The 23,812-nt window shown below is 40.5% G+C and overlaps 2 protein-coding genes across 2 annotated transcripts; both read left to right on the forward strand.

Annotated features, from left to right (window-relative positions):
- The first annotated feature begins 2,280 nt into the window (after positions 1-2,280).
- Positions 2,281-12,219, forward strand: LOC100534459 (vitellogenin-2). Its single transcript, XM_003452574.4, is given in 35 exon segments — positions 2,281-2,393; positions 2,726-2,746; positions 2,854-3,005; positions 3,102-3,353; positions 3,454-3,615; positions 3,705-3,853; positions 3,941-4,091; positions 4,180-4,337; positions 4,416-4,581; positions 4,662-4,727; positions 4,729-4,788; positions 4,874-5,092; positions 5,201-5,418; positions 5,513-5,610; positions 5,698-5,822; positions 6,799-6,903; positions 7,013-7,132; positions 7,220-7,403; positions 7,501-7,594; positions 7,688-7,873; positions 7,973-8,123; positions 8,205-8,421; positions 8,528-9,258; positions 9,348-9,392; positions 9,472-9,540; positions 9,632-9,838; positions 9,922-10,064; positions 10,251-10,389; positions 10,493-10,622; positions 10,742-10,925; positions 11,022-11,116; positions 11,210-11,304; positions 11,430-11,595; positions 11,737-11,898; positions 11,995-12,219. Coding segments are annotated over 35 exon segments (5,370 nt in total). The 5' UTR covers positions 2,281-2,353; the 3' UTR covers positions 12,105-12,219.
- A 122-nt stretch (positions 12,220-12,341) lies between these two features.
- LOC102079382 (5-hydroxytryptamine receptor 3A) lies at positions 12,342-23,613 on the forward strand. The gene is given in 5 exon segments (XM_019345693.2): positions 12,342-13,648; positions 14,243-14,409; positions 14,411-14,451; positions 22,682-22,969; positions 23,199-23,613. Coding segments are annotated over 4 exon segments (651 nt in total). The 5' UTR covers positions 12,342-13,648; positions 14,243-14,305; the 3' UTR covers positions 23,417-23,613.
- Positions 23,614-23,812: the final 199 nt, after the last annotated feature.

Genomic DNA, 23,812 nt, shown 5'->3' on the forward strand with positions numbered 1-23,812 from the left:
ATTCTTGGTGTATTTACACATCACTGAATTATCATGAACAACAGAAAAGAAGAATTTAAGGATTTTGAAGGTAATTTAACTGGTCAAAATGAGGAGAAGACCTTTACTGTAACAAAGAGAGGAGAAAAGAAGCATCCAGCAGCTAGGGGAGCAAAAATCAGCATGTGATGACCCGCACACCATCTGCCAATCAGGCCGTCACAGGAGAGCCAGCAGATGTCAGGAGTCCAATGAAATCCCTCTGTGTGTACGTGAGGGTGAGGAGGAGGTGTTTGCTCCCAGTGTCACACTCTGCATGTTGTTTCCAGCAATCAATACGCTGTGTCCAGTTTTTAGTGCATCTCAATGAACAACTGTCTGACATTTTGGCAAAAGCTAACCTGCTAAAAATGTTGGGCACCAGATGAAACGATGATGGTGCATGTTCCTATAATAATGTGGCATTACGTGAACACCACAAAGTGTGGTGTTTGTTCAAACACCTCACTTTGTGTTTGAACATTTCCAAAATGTGCAGCTTTTGTTTTGCTTGGCCAAAACACTGAATATCTCTAAAAACAAAAAATAATACTAATAAATTAGCCTAATTGAGGTTTTGTTCTACCTGATTGTAATTATTGAAAATATAAAAATGAGCTGGTGAAATAATTTTGTCAAATAATTTTGGAATTCATTTTTCTTTGGCAGACATTCAGATCTAATTACAGTTTCATTCAGCATTGCTGAGCATCGTTATTTATTCATTTATTCTTTATACTTGTATTTTCTCAACAGTATAAATAACCCTGTAACACTTGGATTGATAATTTTGCACACAGTTTGCTCACACAAATGCACACAATTAATTATTAAGTTAAATACAATCAGAGGTGTTGAGGTGGGGGATACCAGATTATTGGAACATGTGAATTGCTTGTAGAACTTGATTTAAAATACTATAAACTTATTGTGTGTACCTGAAATTAGCCTGTGTGTGATAATGGCTGGGAAACGTGACCTCGTCCACATTCACTGATAGAGACAAATGAAAGAGGTACCAACAAACAGGGCTGGGCTCGTTTACACCGGCTGGTATCAGCCTCAGGACTCACACTGAGGATGATAAGGAATGTGATGTAGAAGAATAGGTGTGGGGATTTCATTGTCACAATTTGTGTCTGATGCTTGTAGACATGAGCCTTTTCCTTTTCCCCATTGTTAATAAATATAGTGGTACATAAAGAAAATCTGAATTAAATATTCCTTGTTTTGTATTATCTGCAAAATAACTGTGCAATTCACAAAATCATGAAGTGTGAATGTGTTTCAATGAAACAATTTACATCTAGATGAGAAAACATAGATCAGTTAATAAGTAGTTACAAAATGTCATGGATACATGTGGATAAGTAGTGACTCAGTGAGTCCAGACCAGTCACCTGTTGTGGTCTGAATGTTTTTTTAATTTTTTGCTAGTAGATTTAAATTGAGGGTTTTTAATTAGTTTTATTGCTTTTTGTTTCTTTTATGTATATTATTAACCTCTGAAAATGTGTGCATGAGGTTTTATATCTGTTGATGCCTTATAAGCTGTTCCTGGCATCCAAATCAACCCCAAGAAAAAACAGAACTCATAATTTTGATATAAAATTTAATATTACACATTTGATTTTTATTAAATTAGATAATTTCTTTTATGATTCTTAAAAAAACTGTGACAGTGGTTGTTAAGTCAACATGTGTTGGCTTATCGACTTTTGAAAGGTGCTCTTGGTCATGGCCAGTCGCAGGAGCAAGATGACATGACTGTGAAAAAGTCCCCTGCCAGGGCACACTGACATTTCACTGAATTACTAAGTGGAAACTAATCATATCAGCGTGAGATAATTATTTCACTTTTGTCCAATAATTGTTCTTTAAAGCATCTCACCAAAAAATCAATGGTTTGAGTTAAATCGCTTATTGAAAACAGTGGACACATAACACTGCTTCTACAGCTGAAATATTGGTATGTTAATATTTCTATTCATTCATAAATTAAAATACCTATGAAAATAGCAAAATGCTTAAGATTAGAAAACTGATTGTGTTTAAAATGCGTGAAGTCCTAATGAAGAAAAACATATTCTTGTAATTGGGACATTGGGAAATCTCTGGAAATTTGTGAAAGGCAAGAGCCAGGTCAATACAACTTGTCACATCTGTGATGTTTTCTATTAGTTTATTTACTTTGTCAATCTGTATGTTCAGGGCATGGTAACATCAACACCAAAGACAGCCGCCATTTAGTTAATGATACATTTGATGGGCAACGTCAGCAAAAAATCTGCTTAAAAAGGACGCCTCTGCCTGCAGATCCTCACATCCACCAGCCATGAGGGTGCTTGTACTAGCTCTTGCTGTGGCTCTCGCAGGTGAGTAGGAATTATTTACAACTACATGTTCTTAAATGTAACTTAAAATTCATCTTCTGACAAAAACCAGCCTTTTTAAAGAATTAGATAACAACTAAGAATAAGAATTTCAATAGACTTGCAGCTGAGAAGAATTGTTACTGCCTGTGCTAGCAGTTTAATGCTGCCAGAATATAACAATGCTAATTGCCAAATGTCTTTCCAGTTAAGCACATTCTGGCAAAATAGCATAAATTTTATATAATTTAATATCACTATCCCTTTACAAATTCGCTTCCCTATTTCTTGTCACTTGTGACACCAAATTAACATTTATTCTTCTCATGTTACAGTGGGGGACCAGTCCAACTTGGGTATGTTGTTGTCCTGTTACATTAAACAGAAAAGGCACTGTCAGTTAATAGAGAAAGCTTCTCCCTCACCTTAGAAATGCACTTTGTTTCTTTGTCTTTTATCACAGCCCCAGGATTCGCCTCTGTTAAGACCTACATGTACAAATATGAAGCGGTTCTTATGGGCGGCCTGCCTGAAGAGGGCCTGGCTCGAGCTGGGGTTAAAATCCGGGGCAAAGTTTTGATCAGTGCAACAAGTGCCAACGACTACATTCTGAAGGTACAGATCACTGGGCAGAATTAAAATGAAACATTATTGAAACCAACAACTTGAAACATAGCTTGTTTCTCTCTCTTTCTCCGATACTTTTTGCAGCTTGTAGACCCTCAGTTGCTGGAGTACAGTGGCATCTGGCCCAAAGATCCTTTCCATCCAGCCACCAAGCTCACCACAGCCCTGGCTACTCAGCTCTCGACACCGGTCAAGTTTGAGTATACAAACGGCGTTGTTGGGAGACTGGCTGCACCTCCTGGGGTCTCCACAACAGTGCTGAATATCTACAGGGGCATCATCAACCTCCTGCAGCTGAATGTAAAGAAGACACAGAATGTCTACGAGATGCAAGAGGTACAAAAAAACTCGCTTTCACCAGGTCCTTCATACAAAATGCTTGAACACTGACAGAAAATAACAACAATCTATATTTTGATTGTATTTTGTGATCTAGTCTGGAGCTCATGGTGTGTGCAAGACCAACTATGTGATCAGGGAGGACGCGAGGGCCGAACGCATTCATCTGACCAAGACCAAGGACCTGAACCACTGCCAGGAGAAAATCATGAAGGCCATCGGCTTGGAACACGTAGAGAAATGCCATGATTGTGAAGCTGTAAGAGCATTTTCTAGTTGTTTCATAATCTCTCTTATAGAAGTCTTCATGCTGGCAGTTTAAAGATCGTGTTGGTTTTATCATTGCAGAGAGGAAAGAGCCTGAAGGGAACTGCTTCCTATAACTACATCATGAAGCCAGCACCCAGTGGTTCTCTGATTATGGAGGCTGTCGCTAGAGAGGTCATCGAGTTTTCACCTTTCAACATTTTGAATGGCGCTGCTCAGATGGAGTCTAAGTATGTGGTTTAAACTAAAATAATATGTTTGATTACAGGCTTACAAGCATTGTGCCACATTGATTGAACGATTATCTCTGCTCACAGGCAAATTCTGACCTTCCTGGATATTGAGAACACCCCTGTGGATCATGCCAGATACACCTATGTTCACCGCGGATCCCTGCAGTATGAGCATGGCAGCGAGATTCTCCAGACACCCATCCATCTTCTGAGGGTCACCCATGCCGAGGCTCAGGTACTGCAGCATTTCCTTGCAGAAAGTCTTTTCTGAATTTACCCTGTAGCCACAAACCTTTACATCTGTATTGTTTGTTTCCTCACAGATTGTCAGCACTCTGAACCACCTGGTAGCCTCCAACGTGGCCAAGGTCCATGAAGATGCCCCTCTGAAGTTTGTTGAGCTCATCCAGGTGATGCGTGTGGCCAGATTTGAGACTATTGAGTCCCTCTGGGCTCAGTTTAAATCTAGACCTGATCACAGGTAAGTGTAGCTTTGATTCAGCAAAGGTCCACGAAACTAACATGACACAGATAATGGGATTGTGCTCCTCTTTCCCAGGTACTGGTTACTGAATGCTGTCCCCCACATTCGCACTCACGCTGCGCTTAAGTTCCTCATTGAGAAGCTCCTTGCTAATGAGTTAAGTGAGACTGAAGCTGCTATGGCTCTCTTGGAATGTCTGCACTCTGTGACAGCTGACCAGAAAACCATTGAACTTGTCAGAGTAAGTCTTTTTTTTAAGCTTTCCTATATATTTGCAGTGACATGAAATCAGTTTTATATTGTGTCTTCACCACTTTTCAGAGCCTGGCTGAGAACCACAGAGTGAAACGTAACGCTGTGCTCAACGAGATTGTGATGCTGGGCTGGGGGCACTGTAATTTCCAGGTTCTGTAAAGCGCAGCCATCTTGCTCATCTGATCTTGTGACAGTATGTATTATTTGAACATGTTTTATTCTGCTAAAGTTCAGTTTTGACATCAGTGACTTTAATGTTTTTTTACATTCTTGCACAGCCTGTACATAGACAAGTTGCAGAGGCTGTTGAAACTGGTGACATCGATCAGCTCACTGTCACTCTCAAATGCCTGGATAACGCTGGACATCCTGCTAGCCTTAAGACAATCATGAAGTTCCTGCCTGGCTTTGGCAGTGCTGCTGCCCGAGTCCCACTCAAAGTTCAGGTTGACGCTGTTCTAGCCCTGAGGAGAATTGCAAAGAGGGAACCCAAGATGGTGAGACTACATTTTCTGATTCCTACCATCAATAACAATAAATATACTTGAGACCTATTTTCTGTGCAGTGTTCAGTTGGGGCTATAGTAATCGGTCTTTCTCATTAGGTCCAGGAAATAGCTGCTCAGTTGCTCATGGAAAAGCATCTCCATGCAGAACTGCGTATGGTTGCTGCCATGGTGCTCTTTGAGACTAAACTCCCCGTGGGTCTAGCAGCTAGCATTTCCACAGCCTTGATCAAAGAAAAGAACCTGCAGGTCGTTAGCTTTGTCTACTCTTACATGAAGGCCATGGCCAAGACCACATCCCCTGACCACGTTTCTGTGTAAGAACCTAAATGATTATTATGTTTCTAAGATGCTTTATATCTATGCATGCTAGTCTATTGAATCTCAAATATCCCCTTGTTCTATTTTAAGTGCTGCAGCATGTAATGTTGCCTTGAGGTTCCTCAACCCCAAATTAGGCAGACTGAACTTCCGCTACAGCCGAGCCTTCCATGTGGATACCTATAACAGTAAGAAGATACCAGATAAATAACTTGCTGTTGCACACCTTAGATTTGTGCATGTGGTGTGATGATGTTTATCCATTTGCCTGCCAGATGCCTGGATGATGGGTGCTGCCGCCAGTGCCGTCTTAATTAACGACGCTGCAACCGTGTTACCAAGAATGATTATGGCCAAAGCCCGTACTTACATGGCCGGAGCTTATGTTGATGCTTTTGAGGTAAGACGTTTAAATGTTACGTAAGTAACTAAAACGTCTGTGAAGATTCTCAGTCATCCAGGTCATCGTAGTCAAAGGAGTTTGCAAAGAAAAGTTTCTCTGAAATCAGAGAAACTCAGGAGAGTTTTCTCCAAGCACGACATCCCAGTGTACTTCAGACCCAGCAACACACTCAGACAGAAACTGGTTCACCCGAAAGACAAAACTCCTAAACACAGACTGAACAACGTGGTGTATGCTGTACAGTGCAGCGAGGAATGCCCAGACCTCTACATTGGAGAGACCAAACAGCCACTTCACAAGCGCATGGCACAACATAGAAGAGCCACCTCCACAGGACAAGACTCAGCAGTCCACCTGCATCTTAAGGATAAAGGTCACTCTTTTGAGGATGCCAATGTTCACATATTGGACAGAGAGGACAGATGGTTTGAAAGAGGAGTGAAAGAGGCCATCTATGTCCACTGTGAGCGACCATCTTTGAACAGAGGCGGTGGTTTACGACACCAACTGTCTGCCATCTATAATCCAGTTTTGAGTTCCCTCCCCAGACGCCTTAACGCCCACTCACATCCTGGGCCATCTGACCTCAGGAAATCACATGATAGGGTGGGGCCAGGTTTCACAATGAGCTCACCCGAAACCCTGGCTGATTAGGTCCCACACCCGCTTTCACACCTTGGCGCATGTGATTAGAGGATCACCAGGGGGTCCTTTGTCCCTCCTTGGGGGGGATACTCCCACTGGGTTTAAATCTGGGACTCTCGGCCATTTGACCTTAGAACTGAAGAAGCTTCTCGGATGAGAGGTGAAACGTCTTCAAGCAACTTAAAGAAGTCCAGACGCTTTTCTTTGCAAACTCCTTTGACTAAGTAACTAAAACAGACACTCAGCAATACAATTCAATGACTTCGATATGTAAACAATACATTTTTCAGTATCTGCACTCGAATGCATTCAATAACGTACATTTCAGGTTGGAGTGAGGACTGAGGGAATCCAGGAGGCTCTTTTGAAAAGACGACATGAAAATTCTGAGAATGCAGACAGGATCACCAAGATTAAACAAGCCATGAGAGCTGTAAGTTGAACTACTCTGGCAGAGTGAAAATGGGATTCTGAGGCACATTTTCTTCATGAGAGCTGTTTTTTCCTTTACTTGTTTTTAACTTAATTTATTCCCATAATAGCTTTCTGAGTGGAGGGCTAATCCTTCGAGCCAGGCCCTGGCCTCTATGTATGTGAAGGTCTTCGGACAAGAAATTGCATTTGCCAACATTGACAAATCCAAGGTTGACCAGCTTATCCAGGTACGGTTTCTCCCACAGCCTCATATGGTTTCTTAGTAATGATGCATTATGTTAAGTTGAAACTAATAAGCAACTTTGTCTATACAGTTTGCCAGTGGACCTTTGAGAAACGTATTCAGAGATGCTGTGAATTCTGTGCTGTCTGGTTATGCAACACATTTTGCTAAACCAATGCTGCTCGGTGAGCTCCGTCTCATCCTTCCCACCACTGTTGGGTTGCCCATGGAGATCAGCCTCATTACATCCGCTGTGACTGCTGCATCTGTTGACGGTAAGTTTCATTCAGACAGTTTACAAGTTTACAGAAAGGAAAAAATATATGGATATTGATATGAAAAATATATTGTTTTCTTGTGTTCTTTTGCTAGTCCAAGCCACTGTGTCACCACCTCTGCCTGTCAACTACCGAGTTTCCCAGCTTCTGGAGTCCGATATCCAACTGAGGGCTACAGTTGCTCCAAGGTACACAACAGCTTGAGAAGCTTCTTCTCTGCATTTTATTGAATGAATTCAGAGATAACTCTTAATGAGTGAATATTTTCTGTCTTTATGCAGTCTTGCCATGCAGACCTATGCATTCATGGGTGTGAACACCGCCTTAATCCAGGCTGCAGTGATGACAAAAGCCAAAGTTTACACAGCTGTTCCTGCACAGATAAAAGCAAGGATTGACATTGTTAAGGGCAACTTGAAGGTTGAGTTCCTGTCACTCCAGGGCATTAACACAATTGCATCTGCACAGTATGTACATGCCTTGTCACTAATTGCCATGCATTTCAAAGATTTTTGGTCCTTTTCGGCATCTGTTTTTATTGGGTGGGGTTTTTTTCTCTCATACAGTGCGGAGACGGTTGCCATTGCAAGAAATGTGGAAGACCTCCCAGCCGCAAGAAGCACACCACTGATCTCATCTGAAACTGCATCACAACTTTCAAAGGCCTCTCTCAACTCAAAGATCTCCAGGATGGCATCCTCTGTGACTGGTGGCATGGTAAGTTTGGTTCACTCGCCTCCTATTTTCAACATTCAACTGTTTGAAATAAACATGGCGATCTCTGCTGTGGTTTTACAGTCTGCGTCATCTGAAATCATTCCTGCTGACCTGCCAAGTAAGATTGGGAGGAAAATGAAACTCCCTAAAACCTACAGGAAGAAAATCCGTGCTTCAAGCAGAATGCTAGGATTCAAGGCCTACGCTGAGATTAAATCTCACAATGCCGCCTACATCAGAGACTGCCCTCTCTACGCTCTGATCGGAAAGCATGCTGCTTCTGTTAGGATTGCTCCAGGCAAGTGCAAGTAGTGAACTTGAAGCTTTAACCTAACAAATTTGCAAAACATTGTGGAAAAGTCCTGTTTTTGTTTTTAATTATTATTCTTTAATTTATATTCCAGCTTCTGGACCAGTCATTGAGAAGATTGAAGTTGAGATTCAGGTCGGAGATAAAGCAGCAGAAAATATGATTAAAGCGATTGACATGAGCGAAGAGGAGGAAGCTCTTGAGGATAAGAATGTCCTCTTGAAAATCAAGAAAATACTGGCACCTGGTCTCAAGAACACCACATCATCTTCCTCCAGCTCCTCCAGCTCCTCTTCATCCAGCTCTAGCTCCAACAAGTCTTCTTCATCCAGTTCCCGCTCCAGCAGCTCCCAGTCATCCAGCTCTCGTTCCCATAGGTCTCGCTCCAGAAAGTCCCAGTCTAGCAGCTCTCAGTCAAGCCGCTCTCCCTCAAGCTCTTCCTCCTCTTCCTCCTCTTCATCATCCAGATCTTCTTCCAGGTCATCTTCCAGATCATCTTCCAGATCTTCTTCTAGGTCCTCCTCTCGCTCCAGAACTAAGATGGCTGACATTGTTGCTCCTATTATCACGACGTCCACCAGAGTGAGCAGTTCCTCCAGTCGATCAGCCTCTAACAGCTCCTCCAGCAGTGCTTCATACTTGCTCAGCTCATCTAAAAGAAGAAGCAGAAGCAGCAGCAGCAGCAGCAGTAGCAGCAGCAGCAGCAGCAGCAGCAGTAGCAGCAGCAGCAGCAGCAGCAGGAGTAGCAAGAACAGCAAGCGCAGCAAGAGCAGCAACAGCAAGTCATCAAGCTCTAGATCCTCTCGGCGCAGTGCTCAGTCTAAGGTGAATCATCCTCTCTTCGCAGCATGTAGAAGTGTGTGGAATTTTATAGAATGTGGAGCACTTATTTTACAATTCTTTTCCTATTACAGCAACAACTGCTTGCCTTGAAGTTCAGAAAGAACCACGTCCACAGGGTAATTATTAGGCATCACATCAAAGCTCCGTCATGTCTTCTGTTTAAGCAGGCTAAATGTGTGGTTTCCTTGTTTGCAGCATGCCATCTCCACACAGCGCGGCAGCAGTCACAGCAGTGCCCGCAGCTTCGATTCCATCTACAATAAGGTGATCAGTCAAATGAAGATATTTACGATGTTACGCATTAAACTGCGAATAAACATAATTATTAATATCAACCTCTGGTTTTCACTTTTAGGCCAAGTACCTCGCTAACACACTCACTCCTGCCATGTCCATTGCAATCCGTGCCGTGAGAGTCGACCACAAGGTCCAGGGATACCAGCTAGCAGCTTACCTGGACAAACAGACCAATAGACTGCAGCTGATTTTTGCCAGAGTCGCTGAGAAGGACAACTGGAGAATCTGTGCCGACATTGTGCAGCTGAGTTCGCACAAGATGATGGTAAACATCATGAACTTATGAGGAAGTAACCAACTAATATTAGGTATGATGCTTAGGATTTAACTCACTGAAATTTATTTTAGGCCAAGATTGCCTGGGGTGCTGAATGCAAGCAATACTCCACCATGATTGTAGCTGAAACTGGTCTTTTGGGTCATGAGCCCGCAGCCCGCTTGAAGCTGACCTGGGACAAACTGCCAGGAAGCATAAAGCACTACGCAAAGAGGTAAACTTACGGACTTTTTCCGATTCATACATATAATCAGTGCTTTTATTAAAAAGCTTTTGCAGACATTTTGCAGATGGAAGTGCACAGGAATTATTTTCTTTTGACATCCTCTCGAAACTGTCATTTATACTGAAAACTGACAAAAGCTTTATAAAACACTCAGTAACCTTTATGCTTTTCTAGGGCGTTGAAATCCATTGTCCCTATTGCTCAAGAATATGGAGTAAACTACGCAAAGGCCAAGAATCCTCGTAATCAAATCAAACTGACTGTAGCTGTTGCTACTGAGACAAGCATGAATATTGTGCTGAACACACCAAAGGTACAGTTTTGTTGCCCCTTCTTCTGTATGCACTGAAAATGTTTGCATTGCACTTTGTCACTCAGAGTGTTTCTAACTACTTTCTGACTGTTTAATATTCCAGGCAATCATTTACAAGCGTGGGGTGTGTCTACCTGTTGCTTTACCAATTGGAAACACTGCTGCCGAGCTGCAAGCGACCCGGGACAACTGGGCTGACAAGATGTCCTATTTGGTTACCAAAGCTAACGCAGGTAAAAATATTTTAATTAAACAAAAACCAACAACAACAACAATAACAAAAACAGGCTTCATGTTTCTGTGGTTGATCTTTCAGAGGCTAACAAGTGATTTCCTTTTCGTTCCACTCCAGTTGAATGCTCCCTCATCAACAACACACTGACCACATTCAACAACAGGAAAGCTAGAGATGAGCTGCCACACTCGTGCTACCAGGTCTTGGCTCAGGATTGCACACCAGAACTCAAATTCATGGTTCTGCTGAAGAAAGACCAAATACAGGATCAGAAGCAGATCAATGTTAAGATTTCAGACATGTAAGAGCAGCCAGGATTTATGTGGAAAAGAAATAATGGTCAGCCTGTGAGCCAAAAAATACTTATATCACATGTATTTGAACTGCTTCTCAACAGCGATGTGGACATGTATCGGAAGAACAACGCCATTGCGGTGATGGTTAACGGAGTTGAAATCCCTAACAGCAACCTGCCATACCTGCATCCATCAGGTTTTTGTTTTGTTTTGTTAATTTAACAAAAATATTGAACTGCCAGATTGTGCCATTTGAAACCATGCTTATATATATTTGCACTTACTTTAGGTAACATACATATAAGACAGTCAAATGAAGGCATTACTCTCAATGCACCCAGCCATGGTCTTCAGGAGGTCTTCCTTGGCTTCAACGAGCTGAGGGTAATACAATAAATGCTGATAATACATATATCTAATACGTATATTCATTATTTTCTGAGGCAATTTCCTATTTGTATACCTGTTTTAATCTACATTGTACTAATATCTGAACCTTTTTATTTCAGGTTAAAGTTGCAGACTGGATGAAAGGAAAGACTTGTGGTGCCTGTGGAACGGCAAGCGGAAATGTCGGAGACGAGTACCGCACACCCAGTGAACAGGTGACCAAGGATGCCATCAGCTACGCCCACTCCTGGGTTCTGTCTTCAAACACCTGCCGTGATCCCTCCGGTAAACCTTTGCAATATTTCCTTGACCTTTCTCTTAAAGAACATTAACAGCAATGCAAAATGTCCCAACACAAACAATGAATATTTTGCATCAAACAATGCACACATACAATACTTACCTTCACCTTCTACACTCTTCCAGAGTGTTCCATCAAGCAGGAATCTGTGAAGCTGGAGAAGCGGGTGATCTTTGAAGGTGTGGAGTCCAAATGCTACTCTGTTGAGCCCGTGCTGCAGTGCCTGCCCGGCTGTATCCCAGTGAGAACCACTACCGTCAACGTTGGCTTTCACTGCCTGCCCAGTGGTGAGTTGCAAGAAAGCCGAGCTTCTTTGGAAAACATTATCTCTGTTTTGGTATTACATACAGTCTCCAATCACGTCTCCTTTTTCACTGTTGCAGACACAACTGTGGACCGTTCTGGTCTGAGCAGCTTCTTTGAGAAGAGCATCGACCTGAGGGATACTGCAGAAGCCCACCTGGCCTGTCGCTGCACTCCTCAGTGTGCTTAATCTCATTGCCTTCGGTCACATGACGTTTTGTTTTCTGTTTTAGGCAGGTGTTGTTAATTAGCTTTGGCTCAACTTGTAAACTTAAATAAATTGGAAAAGCATGTGAAGCATGAAACTGTTGTGCTCATCTTTCATTATATTTCCTTATTCTTTATTATAATAAAACATAAATAAGATCAACTTAATTTGTCCCAAAAGTTAGTTACAGAAACCAAAATTTGAAAAAAATGCAACATGACAAACGTCAGTAAGGTCGAGTCTACTCAAAAGAAGCAAAACTAAATAGAAAGATTAAAGAAAAGTAAAATAAATAAAATAAATCTAAATCAAATGCAATAAAATGTTATATACAAAGCTTGATATAATACAGTAAGGAGCTCAAAATATTAAAATCTTAAGGAAATGCAATTATAAAAAAACAATAAAAATGTAAATAAAAGTGATTTTACAGAGTAAGATTAAACTAGATAAAAATGGATTACTAAAACAAATCTGCTCATCCTCTTCTTGTATGTACTTGTTGCACATTTTGCAGTAACATGAAATCTTTGTAAACACAGTAGTTTATTAAAATTGCATTTGTAATACAACCTAAGCAGTTTAGGAACATTTATCATGGTACAAGTGAAAGAGACCCTTTTACTGCACTCCTTGATTTGTAGAAGGTTGGCTTATTCGAATCCTTATAATGTTAACCACACGGGTCACATCTGCTGGGACAGGATGCTGCGGCTCGTCTCATCCTGCAATCTGGAAATGTTCACTTTTCCTTTTGATGTGCGGAACTGCACATTTACATTTGGCTCTTACATGCACACCAGTAAGAATGGGCTGCTTTCAGCTTTAATTCAGAGGGTTTAACAAAAATCTTGCATCAGCTGTTTAGGAATTACAGCCAATTTTACACATAGTTCACATCTTCAGTGGCTAAAAAGTAATGGGACAAACTAACGTCATTCTAAATATAAGATTTGTTTTTAACACTGGGGTACAAATTCTCTGAAGTCAATGACTGCCTGAAGTGCAGAACCCATCTAGCAAATGCTGTTTCCTCCCTTATGATGCTCTGCCAGGCTTTTACTGCAGGCACCTTCAGTTGCTGTTTGTTTGTGGGTCTTTTTGGGTTGTAATAAATTTTTAAAAAAGCGCCTTCCATTGGGTTGAGATTAGGTGACTGCTGTGAGCCTGACTCCAATGACTTTTGAAGGACTATGTTTGAAAGCAGCTGTATTTCCTAAATGGTTAATCGAATACCTTTATTAAACCGCTTAAATGAAAGCTAAATCTCTTCATTTAAATCACACAACTATTGTACATTGTGTGCAAATTACAAAATTACTTTTGTATGTATACATAACTGTGTTGTTGTGGTTGTCTTACATAGTACGGGATGTGAGGGTCAGTCCAGCTCTGACCTTCAAGGAGATGTCTCTAAACTCAAAACGATACCTGGAAGCAAGTGGAGAGTGGGAGCTGGTGGACATACTGGGAGAGACCTCCATACTTAAGTTTGAATTGACGAATGGGACATCATCACCTTCTGGGTCAGAGAACCACAATTCTATTGAATTCCCTACTTTTAAATCAACAAATATAACAGACTGAAGTGAAACATTTGGGCATCAGAGACTCCACAGCACAGCAACAATGGGACTGATGCTTACTTATTAATGCTGTTTACCTCTAGTGTCTGTATGGCAAACATACAGAGGGTATAGTTTAGCTCTACATAGAGTGTGACATGTAGCCGAGTCTCTTATTATTAAGGTAAGGTCAGAAGTTGTTTTTAAAACCATCCAAAAGGCTTTACTGCTTGACCACAGATTATCTGCAAGCCAATGCAGATAATCTGTGGACACTTAAAGTGAGTTTTAGCTAAATGTTTCCTTTCTTACTTCTTCTATACAAACTTTTTGGACTGCAACAGGCAGATGTAGTACATTCTTATCCCCAAACAGGAGCTGGTGAACAGATTTGAGAATTTAGCATTTACTAATTCAGGTATCTATCCCTGCAGTTTATAGAAACCAAAAAAAGAACCAACAGAAAGTAAATGCAAAAATAAAAACTCACTTGTATGAATACAGAAGTCACACCTGTGAAGATGCATCTAAACTGCATGTGCTTTTCTTCACTAGGTGGTTGTAAAGCGACGCCCAGTGCTCTACGTGGTCACCCTTCTGATCCCAAGCTCTTTCCTCATGCTCATTGACATCCTGTCCTTCTACCTGCCTCCCCATAGTGTCGACCGCGCCTCCTTCAAAATGACCCTCATCCTGGGCTACACAGTCTTCCTGCTCATCGTACGACCTGCTGCCGAGTACGGCAAATGGCACTCGCATCATAGGTGCATACTATTATAAACCACCTTATAGATAAGTAGAAGAAAATGGTTGGATGGCTTTTAGGTCCTGTAATATTTAAAGAAATTAGGTCACTGCTGAACTGTATATAACCACCATCCTTAACATTGTATTAATTATCATTTCATCAAAGTGTTTATTGAAGCTGCTGGCATTATGTTATAATTTATATTATAGGGGTTATCATAATCAAATATTAACATGTTTATTACAGGTGCAGTTATAACTACTTTAAAATGATTGAGTTAAATATATATGTATCATAACTCATATGCTGAGTATATTGGTACAGTAAAATAGTAGCTGAGCAAAGGCCTGAATGTATTCAGCTTCTTGTGGTATTTGAGTTTGCTTAGTTACAGGTGACGGAAGGATGTCCAGCCCATGGTGACCTCAAAGGCCTTAGATCATCACCATATTCGGAAGAGTATGCCACAAGGAGGAACCTCTATGTTGCATTTAATTCTTAAAATACATGAAAGTTCTGTACATGCAAATTATGTGCTTGTAAACGCAAGAAGGGGCGTTACAATACCCTGATGTTATAAAAGCAATCTAGAGTGTATTTTGGGTAGAGATGTACAACTGTTTTGCAGTTTGCACCTCTCCACGCGGCGTGTATTCATTAAAATCAATTGTTTGATTGACCTCTTCTGGACCATCATTGTTTTACTCTCGTCCTCAATTTCGGACCCGTAACATTTGGTGCATTGGCCGAGGGTTGAGGGAGAAAAGTTGGAGGTTGAGACTGAGAGGGTCCAAGGTGCTCAAACAGGCAGACACGAGTCAGTGGTCGAAGTGAGTGGACATAAGCCGGCTTATTCAAAGGTAAGGCACTACCTGTTGAATTATTTCCAAACAGTGCTGAATTGGTTATGACAAAATTAAAAGTCTACTCACTGAAAATTACTGGTAAAGGTCTGTTTTGATTTTGGTGAAAATCTCATGAGAAGTTGAAGTTGAAGTAATGATAATGTAAGGTTAAGTGACAGTACTGATTAAAGGAAAAGCAGTTGGACTGCTACGAGGATTTAAATGCAGTTGGACTGCTAAGGAAAGAGAATTTAAAGTAGTTGGACTACTGAATTTAGGAAATAGGTCATTTGAAATCTGTATATGGTCATACAGTTATAATTGATTATAAAGCCGGGCTTGGACACCGATATGGTGGGTTTGTGATTTTTGGGGTGTCTTCAAAATAATTAAATTGTATAGAACGGGACTCTGGGAGTCTAACAAGTGCATTGCTCAGACGTAACGGTTGCCAAGGTCAAGGACGCTTAGACCTTGTCCTCAGTTGAGGGATAGTCAGTTGGTCACTGTGGAGCTTGGGGCACTCCAGAATAACTAGTGGTTGGACCACTTTGCCGTCCGGGACGGTGGTTTGCACTTTTTTGGTCAGTAGAAACCGGGTTTCGGGCGTGTAACTTTTAACTTAAAACTTCGGGGAAGCCTGGGATGTGAAATGTCCCCAAAACAGAGCTTTTCGGCAGGGGTTGAGTTGGTTGACGCTTTTAAATTGTGTAGGGTCTTAGATATGTGACCACGGCCCGGGGCCGAGACTGGTTAAATTGATGACAAAAAACTCAGGGAGTTTATCGGTCGGACCGTTAATTTAAAAATTGTCTAAATTGTGTAGGTTTTGAAATGAGAGGCCTAAAATCTGTGCAGTTGTAATCATAGGACGTCTGTGTAAATAGATTAAGAGACTTGTCTGAGTCTGTGAGTCAGGCTGGTATTATTTTTAGACTGTGTGTGTGTGTGTGAGAATGCAAATAAGGCAGCTGAGAGGTCCATAGAGTATGAGGAAGTTTATAGAGACTGCTAGACATTGCTGATGCATGTACTTAAGACGCTGGTTTTGTTTATTACAATATGTAAGTAAAGTTTTATTTCTTGCCAGGACTGTATGACTTTTTGCGGGGTTTTGAGATAGGATACATAAACTGTTGATACTTAAGACCGTTACCTGGGTTCTGAGAACTGAAATTGAATTTGAGATAATTTAATTAATAAAGATGTCTGTAAGCGATGTGTGTTTTGGGGTGTCGAAGTAAGATGTTTTAGGATTTTTAGATGGGTTTTGTTTCAGTTTGAGATAATATATACAGTTACATTTTCTGTGTGTGTTGTTGAGTGACAACAGGCGCAGTTTAAATTGGGCGCTGTTCCTTCCTCTTTTTAGTTTCAAAACACAAAGGCTGTTAGATTAAAAATTACTGTGAGTAACGGTTTGACTTTTGACTAGGGAAATAATATGCTTACTTTTGGGTCTATGAAGATGAGAGGTTGAGTTTATTTTTCTGTTTAAAAACACATAAGTATATGCACTTAGTACACCCACTCAAGAAATGATTGTGTGATTGATGCTACAAAACTGACCTAAAGAATGGTGATGTGTGTGGAGAAGTCTTAGTTGTCCTGATGTGTGAAAGAGCGCTATTAAAATGTGTGTGAGTGAAATGAAGGCATATGGTTTTTTAGTAGAATTACAGATTATTTGTAGATTGTGAAATTAAAAGGAAGTCTCTGCAGAAGCTGTAGAAACAGGAAACCGTGTGTGTGTGTGTGGGACAGGAAATGCATGCCCATAAAAAGGGAAGCTCACGGTGACAAGTGTGCACCCAGAGTAGAGAGAGAGATTTAACTCTGGGCAGATGAAGCAAAAGGGAGGTTTTAAGATAAAAATGAATATGATACTAATTGTATGCTTTAGTGTGTCAATACAGGTGGACTCTCTCAACATTGCAACCTTGAGTTCAGCAGCAGAAAAGTAGATTAAAAGAATTGGGAGAAAATAAGCCAGTTTTTGGCTCGAAATTGTGCGGCTGGATCTCTCACTTTGTCCCTGAAGCGGAGAAGAAGTTCAAAGGACAGTCAATCGCCTGATGAAGACCGATAGAACATCGTGGACTTGAATACAGCAGGCAAACGACAGTGCCACTGATCCATTAACACTGATGACGACTGACGACCAGCAGCAGCATGTAAGAGTAATGCAAGATGTACTGTGAAAATACAGGCTGGGCAGTTGAACAGTGGGATAAAGAATTGTGGAAGAGCACTGGACATTGAGTGATATTTTGCCATGCTGGGACTTAATCTGAAAGAAAGACTGTAAAGAAACAGAGAAGAAGACAGCAGCTGAGTTGAGACTGTGTTTGCTGGAGCTTTGAAGCCCGAACAGGACATTGTGCAGAGAGGACCAGTGAGAGATGAAGCTGGACGAGTTTGACTGCGAGAATATAGGATATAAGTGGATTGAAAATTGAAGCCTGAACTCATGAATTGTTTAGGGATGTCCACTACAGCATAACAAAGAGGTAAACATTAGAAAAGGTAAGAATAATGAACGAAAATAATTGTCATTACCTTAATGAATAGAAAACACACATACAAATTGTTACATGTGAGATTATTTTTGAAATGAATCAGAAGTGAGATAGTTTGAATCTAAAGCTCAGTGGTGAAATGCATAAATTAAATATGAATATATAGGATGCAATGAAGAAACAGCTTACACGTAGTGTACATTAACATGAATACATCGCAAGGCAACGAAGAACTCAATGAATTAATTTAATGAAGAAGCAGTTTACACCCAATTAACATAAAATGCAGGGAAGAACACGCTTACATACATGGCATAATTGGTATTTTTGACTAGAAAAAGAGAAATGGGTCGTTTAGGCGTCCGTGATAATAATGAAAATGTTTTAGTTTGTTATTTTTAGGGGCAAGCAGACCTGGACCAATTCTCCAGATCCAGGAGTCGGATGAAACTACAGGTTAACATGAATGGATATGTTAAGGCAAGTTTCTGGTTGAATTGTTTACAGTGTCCAGGAACCTGACAGCAAGCCCTAACTGGTGGTGGAAGACCAGCAGGGCTGTGATTTAAGGTGGGGAAGTAAAATTTGGGTTAGTGATTGGGGACGGAGAAAACTGACTCTTTAACTGGAGAATGGGAAAGTGTCTGTGAGACTGTGAAGCCATATATGCAAAATAGCACACACAAACATACGCGATGAAGATCGGCTTGCTACTTGTATGAGTGATAGAATGGTGTGAATGTTGAATAAACTGATTAAACTAGTTTAAAAGGGTGACTTAGCAGTGCTTTTGCACTGAGTGATCAAAACAAGTGATTAGTATAGAAAGAAAATGAAAATAATTGAATAGTGGCATGAGGTTTAAAAAAGTATTTCTTTTGCCAAGTTAAATTGTTGAGATATGGCTGAGTATGGAAAAAGTTTGAGAGCTTGTGTGAATGTGGACAGAGGAGCTTGCTGTGTGGGTGTGATTGAGGCCTTAAAGGAGGGGTAGATTGTTCAGAGGTGCAAATTTAATTAGGAGGTTTATAAATTAGTGTTGACACATTGTTGTAAGGTGTTAGGCTGAATCTGAGTATGGTAAAGTGCTTAACCGGGGTTATTGTTGTGTACGAAACGGTGTAGCTTTTGGCGAGGTTTTCGGTGTGTTGAACGGGTGAAATTTAAGATTGTTTCAGATTTTTGAGGCTGTTGTTTTATTTCCAGAGAGGGTGGTTGATTAAGACATGGATATCTCTGAGAGGGGCCCCAAAAATTTTTGTAGTAGTAAGTGCACTCAGGAAAAAACCTGTCAGGTGATTTTGTTTGGTACTTTGATGAGCTAATAATCAGCTCTCTTTTTTCATTTTTGTTCTAAGCAGGCCCGGAAGAGAATGAACCGACGGCGCTGACAAAATTACCAAGTACGAAAATCAGGTGGGCTTTACAGAATTATAATTGATTACAATCAGAGACTGATTGGCGGCAAGTCTCTGTCTAAAAATGATTGCAGCGTGTCAATCCAGTCAAAATATAGAGAACTATTTTCCTAAAAAGGAAAACGAAATAAAACAAATGATTGAGCTCATTTTGCTGATGTGGAGCATCTGATGACGTGCGCAGAAGGCTGCAGATCAGCAAAATATCATGTGTGAATGCATGGGAGTGAATGTGAGTGATGGGACCAAGAGGGGAAATAAATAAAAGGTTGACAAACAGGACAAGTGGGAGACTTAAATCTGGGGATGCTGATTTTGGGATATTGATGTGTGCGTTGAGAAAATTATTTACTGGGGTTGGATTATGTTATTACATTATAGAATGCTAAATGCTAAAAGGGAAACATTGATGTAATTTAAGTTACCATGAACGGAGGGGACACATGATTAATAACTGTTCTGTGTAAGTTTATTTTGGGTTATAACACAGGTTGGATCATCAGTGGAGAAGGTGAGTATAAAAGGTGATGTTCTGGTTAACACACAGGCTTTTGTTTATAGGACGTTTCAAGGATGCAGGCTGTGGATGGAGCCAAGAAAGGATTTGACATGATGATTAATTTGATTTCATTCCTTAAATACAGGTTTGAAGGGCCGGAGCATGTATGCCTAATATGATAGGACTAACCTTTTTCTTTTAATTTCCTAAGCTTGAGTGAAGGATTTTGAGTTTGTAACACATGAGATGTGTCACAAAAAGGGGGGTGTTAATATATGCGATTAGCTACATGAAAGGTGCTCTTTTAGGGGTACTAAGCAAGTGTCTACGTGACGTTTACCTAGTAACCTTTGTGATGATAAACTTGTTTACCGACTTGCTCTCTTGTAGAACATACAGACTTAGAAAAGGGGAACTTCAGCTTTGAGTTTTGAGAATAACTCTGTTAAGTTGACAGGAAACACGTCGAGACAGCAATATAGGGCAAATATGTTTGAGCTTGTAATTAAATGTGGGGCTTAAAAAGAGGAAGCAAATTTGGTACAGGACGTACTTGAGATGATCAGAAGTAAATGGGGTAAAAGGGGGTGTAGCTTCAGGGCAGTTCACAGCCCGGCGTAAACGCAAGGTGCTGTCACATAGCTTAAGTTATTTGGTTGATTTATTTTATGACAAAATAATAAGGAAATATTAAAAATATACAACACGTTGAGAAGATCTCTTTTGTTATATTTTAGTGTTTAACATGGAAGATGCCTCTCTGGAGCTTCTCTCCTGATGCTACTCCACCAAAAGAAGTTTATTTATAGAGACTATGTCAGCTCCCAAACAGACAATAATAAACCAAGACTAGCAAAAAACAATGTAAATATAAAGAATAAGAAATAAAGAACAATACAGAATCCAAATCTGAACCAAAGAACAAAATAGTGAAATGTGGATTATTGGGTTTTTCTCTGTATATATGAAGTATTTGTAATGTGTATCTGCTAATGAAGGCTTGTAGAGGCCAGTTTATACTCACAAACAAGTGCTCAGCCAGACTGAAAAACAGGAAGCTCTAGTGCATAAGGCATATTAATAAATATAGACACAAAAAAGAGGAACTCCCCATATAAACAACGTTGAAAATGTGTGAAGTATAAAGTACCGAAATAACACTATATAAGTCACAGTTGATGATTCTAATGTTAGAGAGCTCTTGCAACTGGCGTCTGAGCTGTGCAGAGGTCTCTCTTAAGACAGGTACTTATGTAGGTTAGCATGAGGTTGAGTTAATTTTATACGCAATGCATAACTGTGCTTGTTTAGAGTTGATGTTCCGTCCAAACAGGTTTTAAGCTTCACTGGTGAGAGTGTCCAGGTGATACATGTTGAGGGAAGATGAGAACATAGCAGGTTAATTGCACGCACGCTTACAAACACACATGATTTATATATAGGCCAGGCCAAAGGCCTGGACTTGATGCAGCTTTTAACTTTACAGCTCCTAACTTGCAGGAATGGCGGGGAGTGTAATGAATGAATGCAAAACATGCTTACAGACACAAACATGACAGGGGTTTATTTTACAGGGTAAAGGTGGACCACAGGTTGCTTTGTTTCTGCTTAGCAACTACTGAGGTAAATGGTGTTAAAGATAAATATGCAATAAGTGAACAGGAAATGTGTAAGGGTGAGCCGGGTGAAACAAAATGTTGTAGATAATGGAAACTTGTCTAACGGGCATTAACAGTAACCTTTGCATGTTATGTATATGCTTGAGGCCAAAAGAGGCGTAAATCCAGATAGACATACAAGTGCACATATATCCAGATGTGCATTTAGACATTAAAAGTGTAGAGACATGTACACACAGATTGGCAAACCGGTACAGAGTCTAGCTGAAGAGCTTAACAAAGTAGACGTGGCAGTAGGGTTTGTGATTTTGCCTGATATGATATTGTGAACCAACTTTGAATAATGACAGGAACCTTAGATGAACACAGTAGGTTAGTAAGGTGTAGCAGAGAGAGGCTGTTTGTTTTTATCCCTTACAGGAGAAGATTTCCACTAGAGAGGGTAAGAGCGACATAGTGGACTTGGGAATGGTGGTTTCGGCGCCCATGGTGCCATTAATGGATGTAGAGGTGACAGAGTGGGTCGAGCGGTGACACAAGACACAGTATAGTGACCTCTTGTGGGCAAGAGGTCAAGAGAGGGGATTGTAATATTTAAAGAAATTAGGTCACTGCTGAACTGTATATAACCACCATCCTTAACATTGTATTAATTATCATTTCATCAAAGTGTTTATTGAAGCTGCTGGCATTATGTTATAATTTATATTATAGGGGTTATCATAATCAAATATTAACATGTTTATTACAGGTGCAGTTATAACTACTTTAAAATGATTGAGTTAAATATATATGTATCATAACTCATATGCTGAGTATATTGGTACAGTAAAATAGTAGCTGAGCAAAGGCCTGAATGTATTCAGCTTCTTGTGGTATTTGAGTTTGCTTAGTTACAGGTGACGGAAGGATGTCCAGTCCATGGTGACCTCAAAGGCCTTAGATCATCACCATATTCGGAAGAGTATGCCACAAGGAGGAACCTCTATGTTGCATTTAATTCTTAAAATACATGAAAGTTCTGTACATGCAAATTATGTGCTTGTAAACGCAAGAAGGGGCGTTACAATACCCTGATGTTATAAAAGCAATCTAGAGTGTATTTTGGGTAGAGATGTACAACTGTTTGGCAGTTTGCACCTCTCCACGCGGCGTGTATTCATTAAAATCAATTGTTTGATTGACCTCTTCTGGACCATCATTGTTTTACTCTCGTCCTCAATTTCGGACCCGTAACAGTCCCAAATTTAGCTGCCTGTTAAAAGTGCTGATAAACAACTCAGCCAGCATCTTAAAAGTTAAATGTATGACCACTTTAACGTGTGTGCTTTGATTCTTCAATCTAGGTATCTATTTCTCACTGTGTCTTGCCCTCATGGTTATCAGTCTACTGGAAACAGTCATCATTACCAACGTCCTCCACCATAACTCCTTGAAATATCGGGAGGTTCCAAAGTGGGTTAGGGTTGTTGTGCTCAAACGTATAGCAAACCTCATCTGCTACCGCTGGCCAGAAGATATCCAGCCGCCTTCTACACCACAGAAGGATAAACCTGGAAACTCCAATGTCAGTTCTGGTCCATGGATCATTCAACCAGCCAGCTGGGCACCTGACCAGCACCCAGTTAGTAACGGTAACCAAACCTACACAGTGCTCTGTCATTACATGGGACAATTGGTGCTGAAAAATCTTAAAAGTATTTGAGAAAACATACTGGCAGGCATCATTTGGTTCACTCAGATACAGAACAGTTGCGAGGGCAAATGTTCTTTTCTGTATTAAAGTGAAAGATGATATCTGTGTTGTTAAATATATTATGGAGTGCTCTTTGTTTGACATTTTAATCTCCACTCTTCTGCCAGGTACATCTGCTCTGCCTGAACTGCAACAGATCTGTCAGTACCTTGGTGAACTTGGTGCCCACCTCCTCTCTCTGCAGAAGGAAAGCCAGCTGTTGCACCAGTGGTGCCATGTAGGATATGTTCTTGACTTCCTGCTCTTTCGTATCTATCTGCTGTTCATCAGCTGCTATGCCATGGTTATTGTCACAATGTGGTGCATTTGGATCACTCAGTCCTAAGTGGATATGGATATGATCCAGGATTGGATGTCTTGTATAAAATTTGAAAGGAACAGTTGTTCCTGTCCCCTTTGCTGTGTACTGTGCTGATGCTGTTTTCAAAACCTACCACACTCATGTACAGTATCAGTGTCACACTGAGATATTTCAAAGATAACCTGAATAAATACAAATAAAATACAAATAAAGGGAAAGAGCTGTCCAAACCTCTGTCTCTGACCATCTGTGTTCAAATTTGAAATGGGAAACATGTAAGTGTAACAAACATGTTAAAACATAAGAAATCAGGAAGGGGCAAAAAAGCTTTTTGCTAAAAAAAGATTTAGAGCAGAAGTTTCTTGCACTGCATTTTAAAATGAAGATATATTGCATTTATTTACAATTAAAAACACACAG

This window comes from Oreochromis niloticus, linkage group LG15 (genome assembly GCF_001858045.2).
Source record: "Oreochromis niloticus isolate F11D_XX linkage group LG15, O_niloticus_UMD_NMBU, whole genome shotgun sequence".
Taxonomy (NCBI): Eukaryota; Metazoa; Chordata; class Actinopteri; order Cichliformes; family Cichlidae; genus Oreochromis; species Oreochromis niloticus.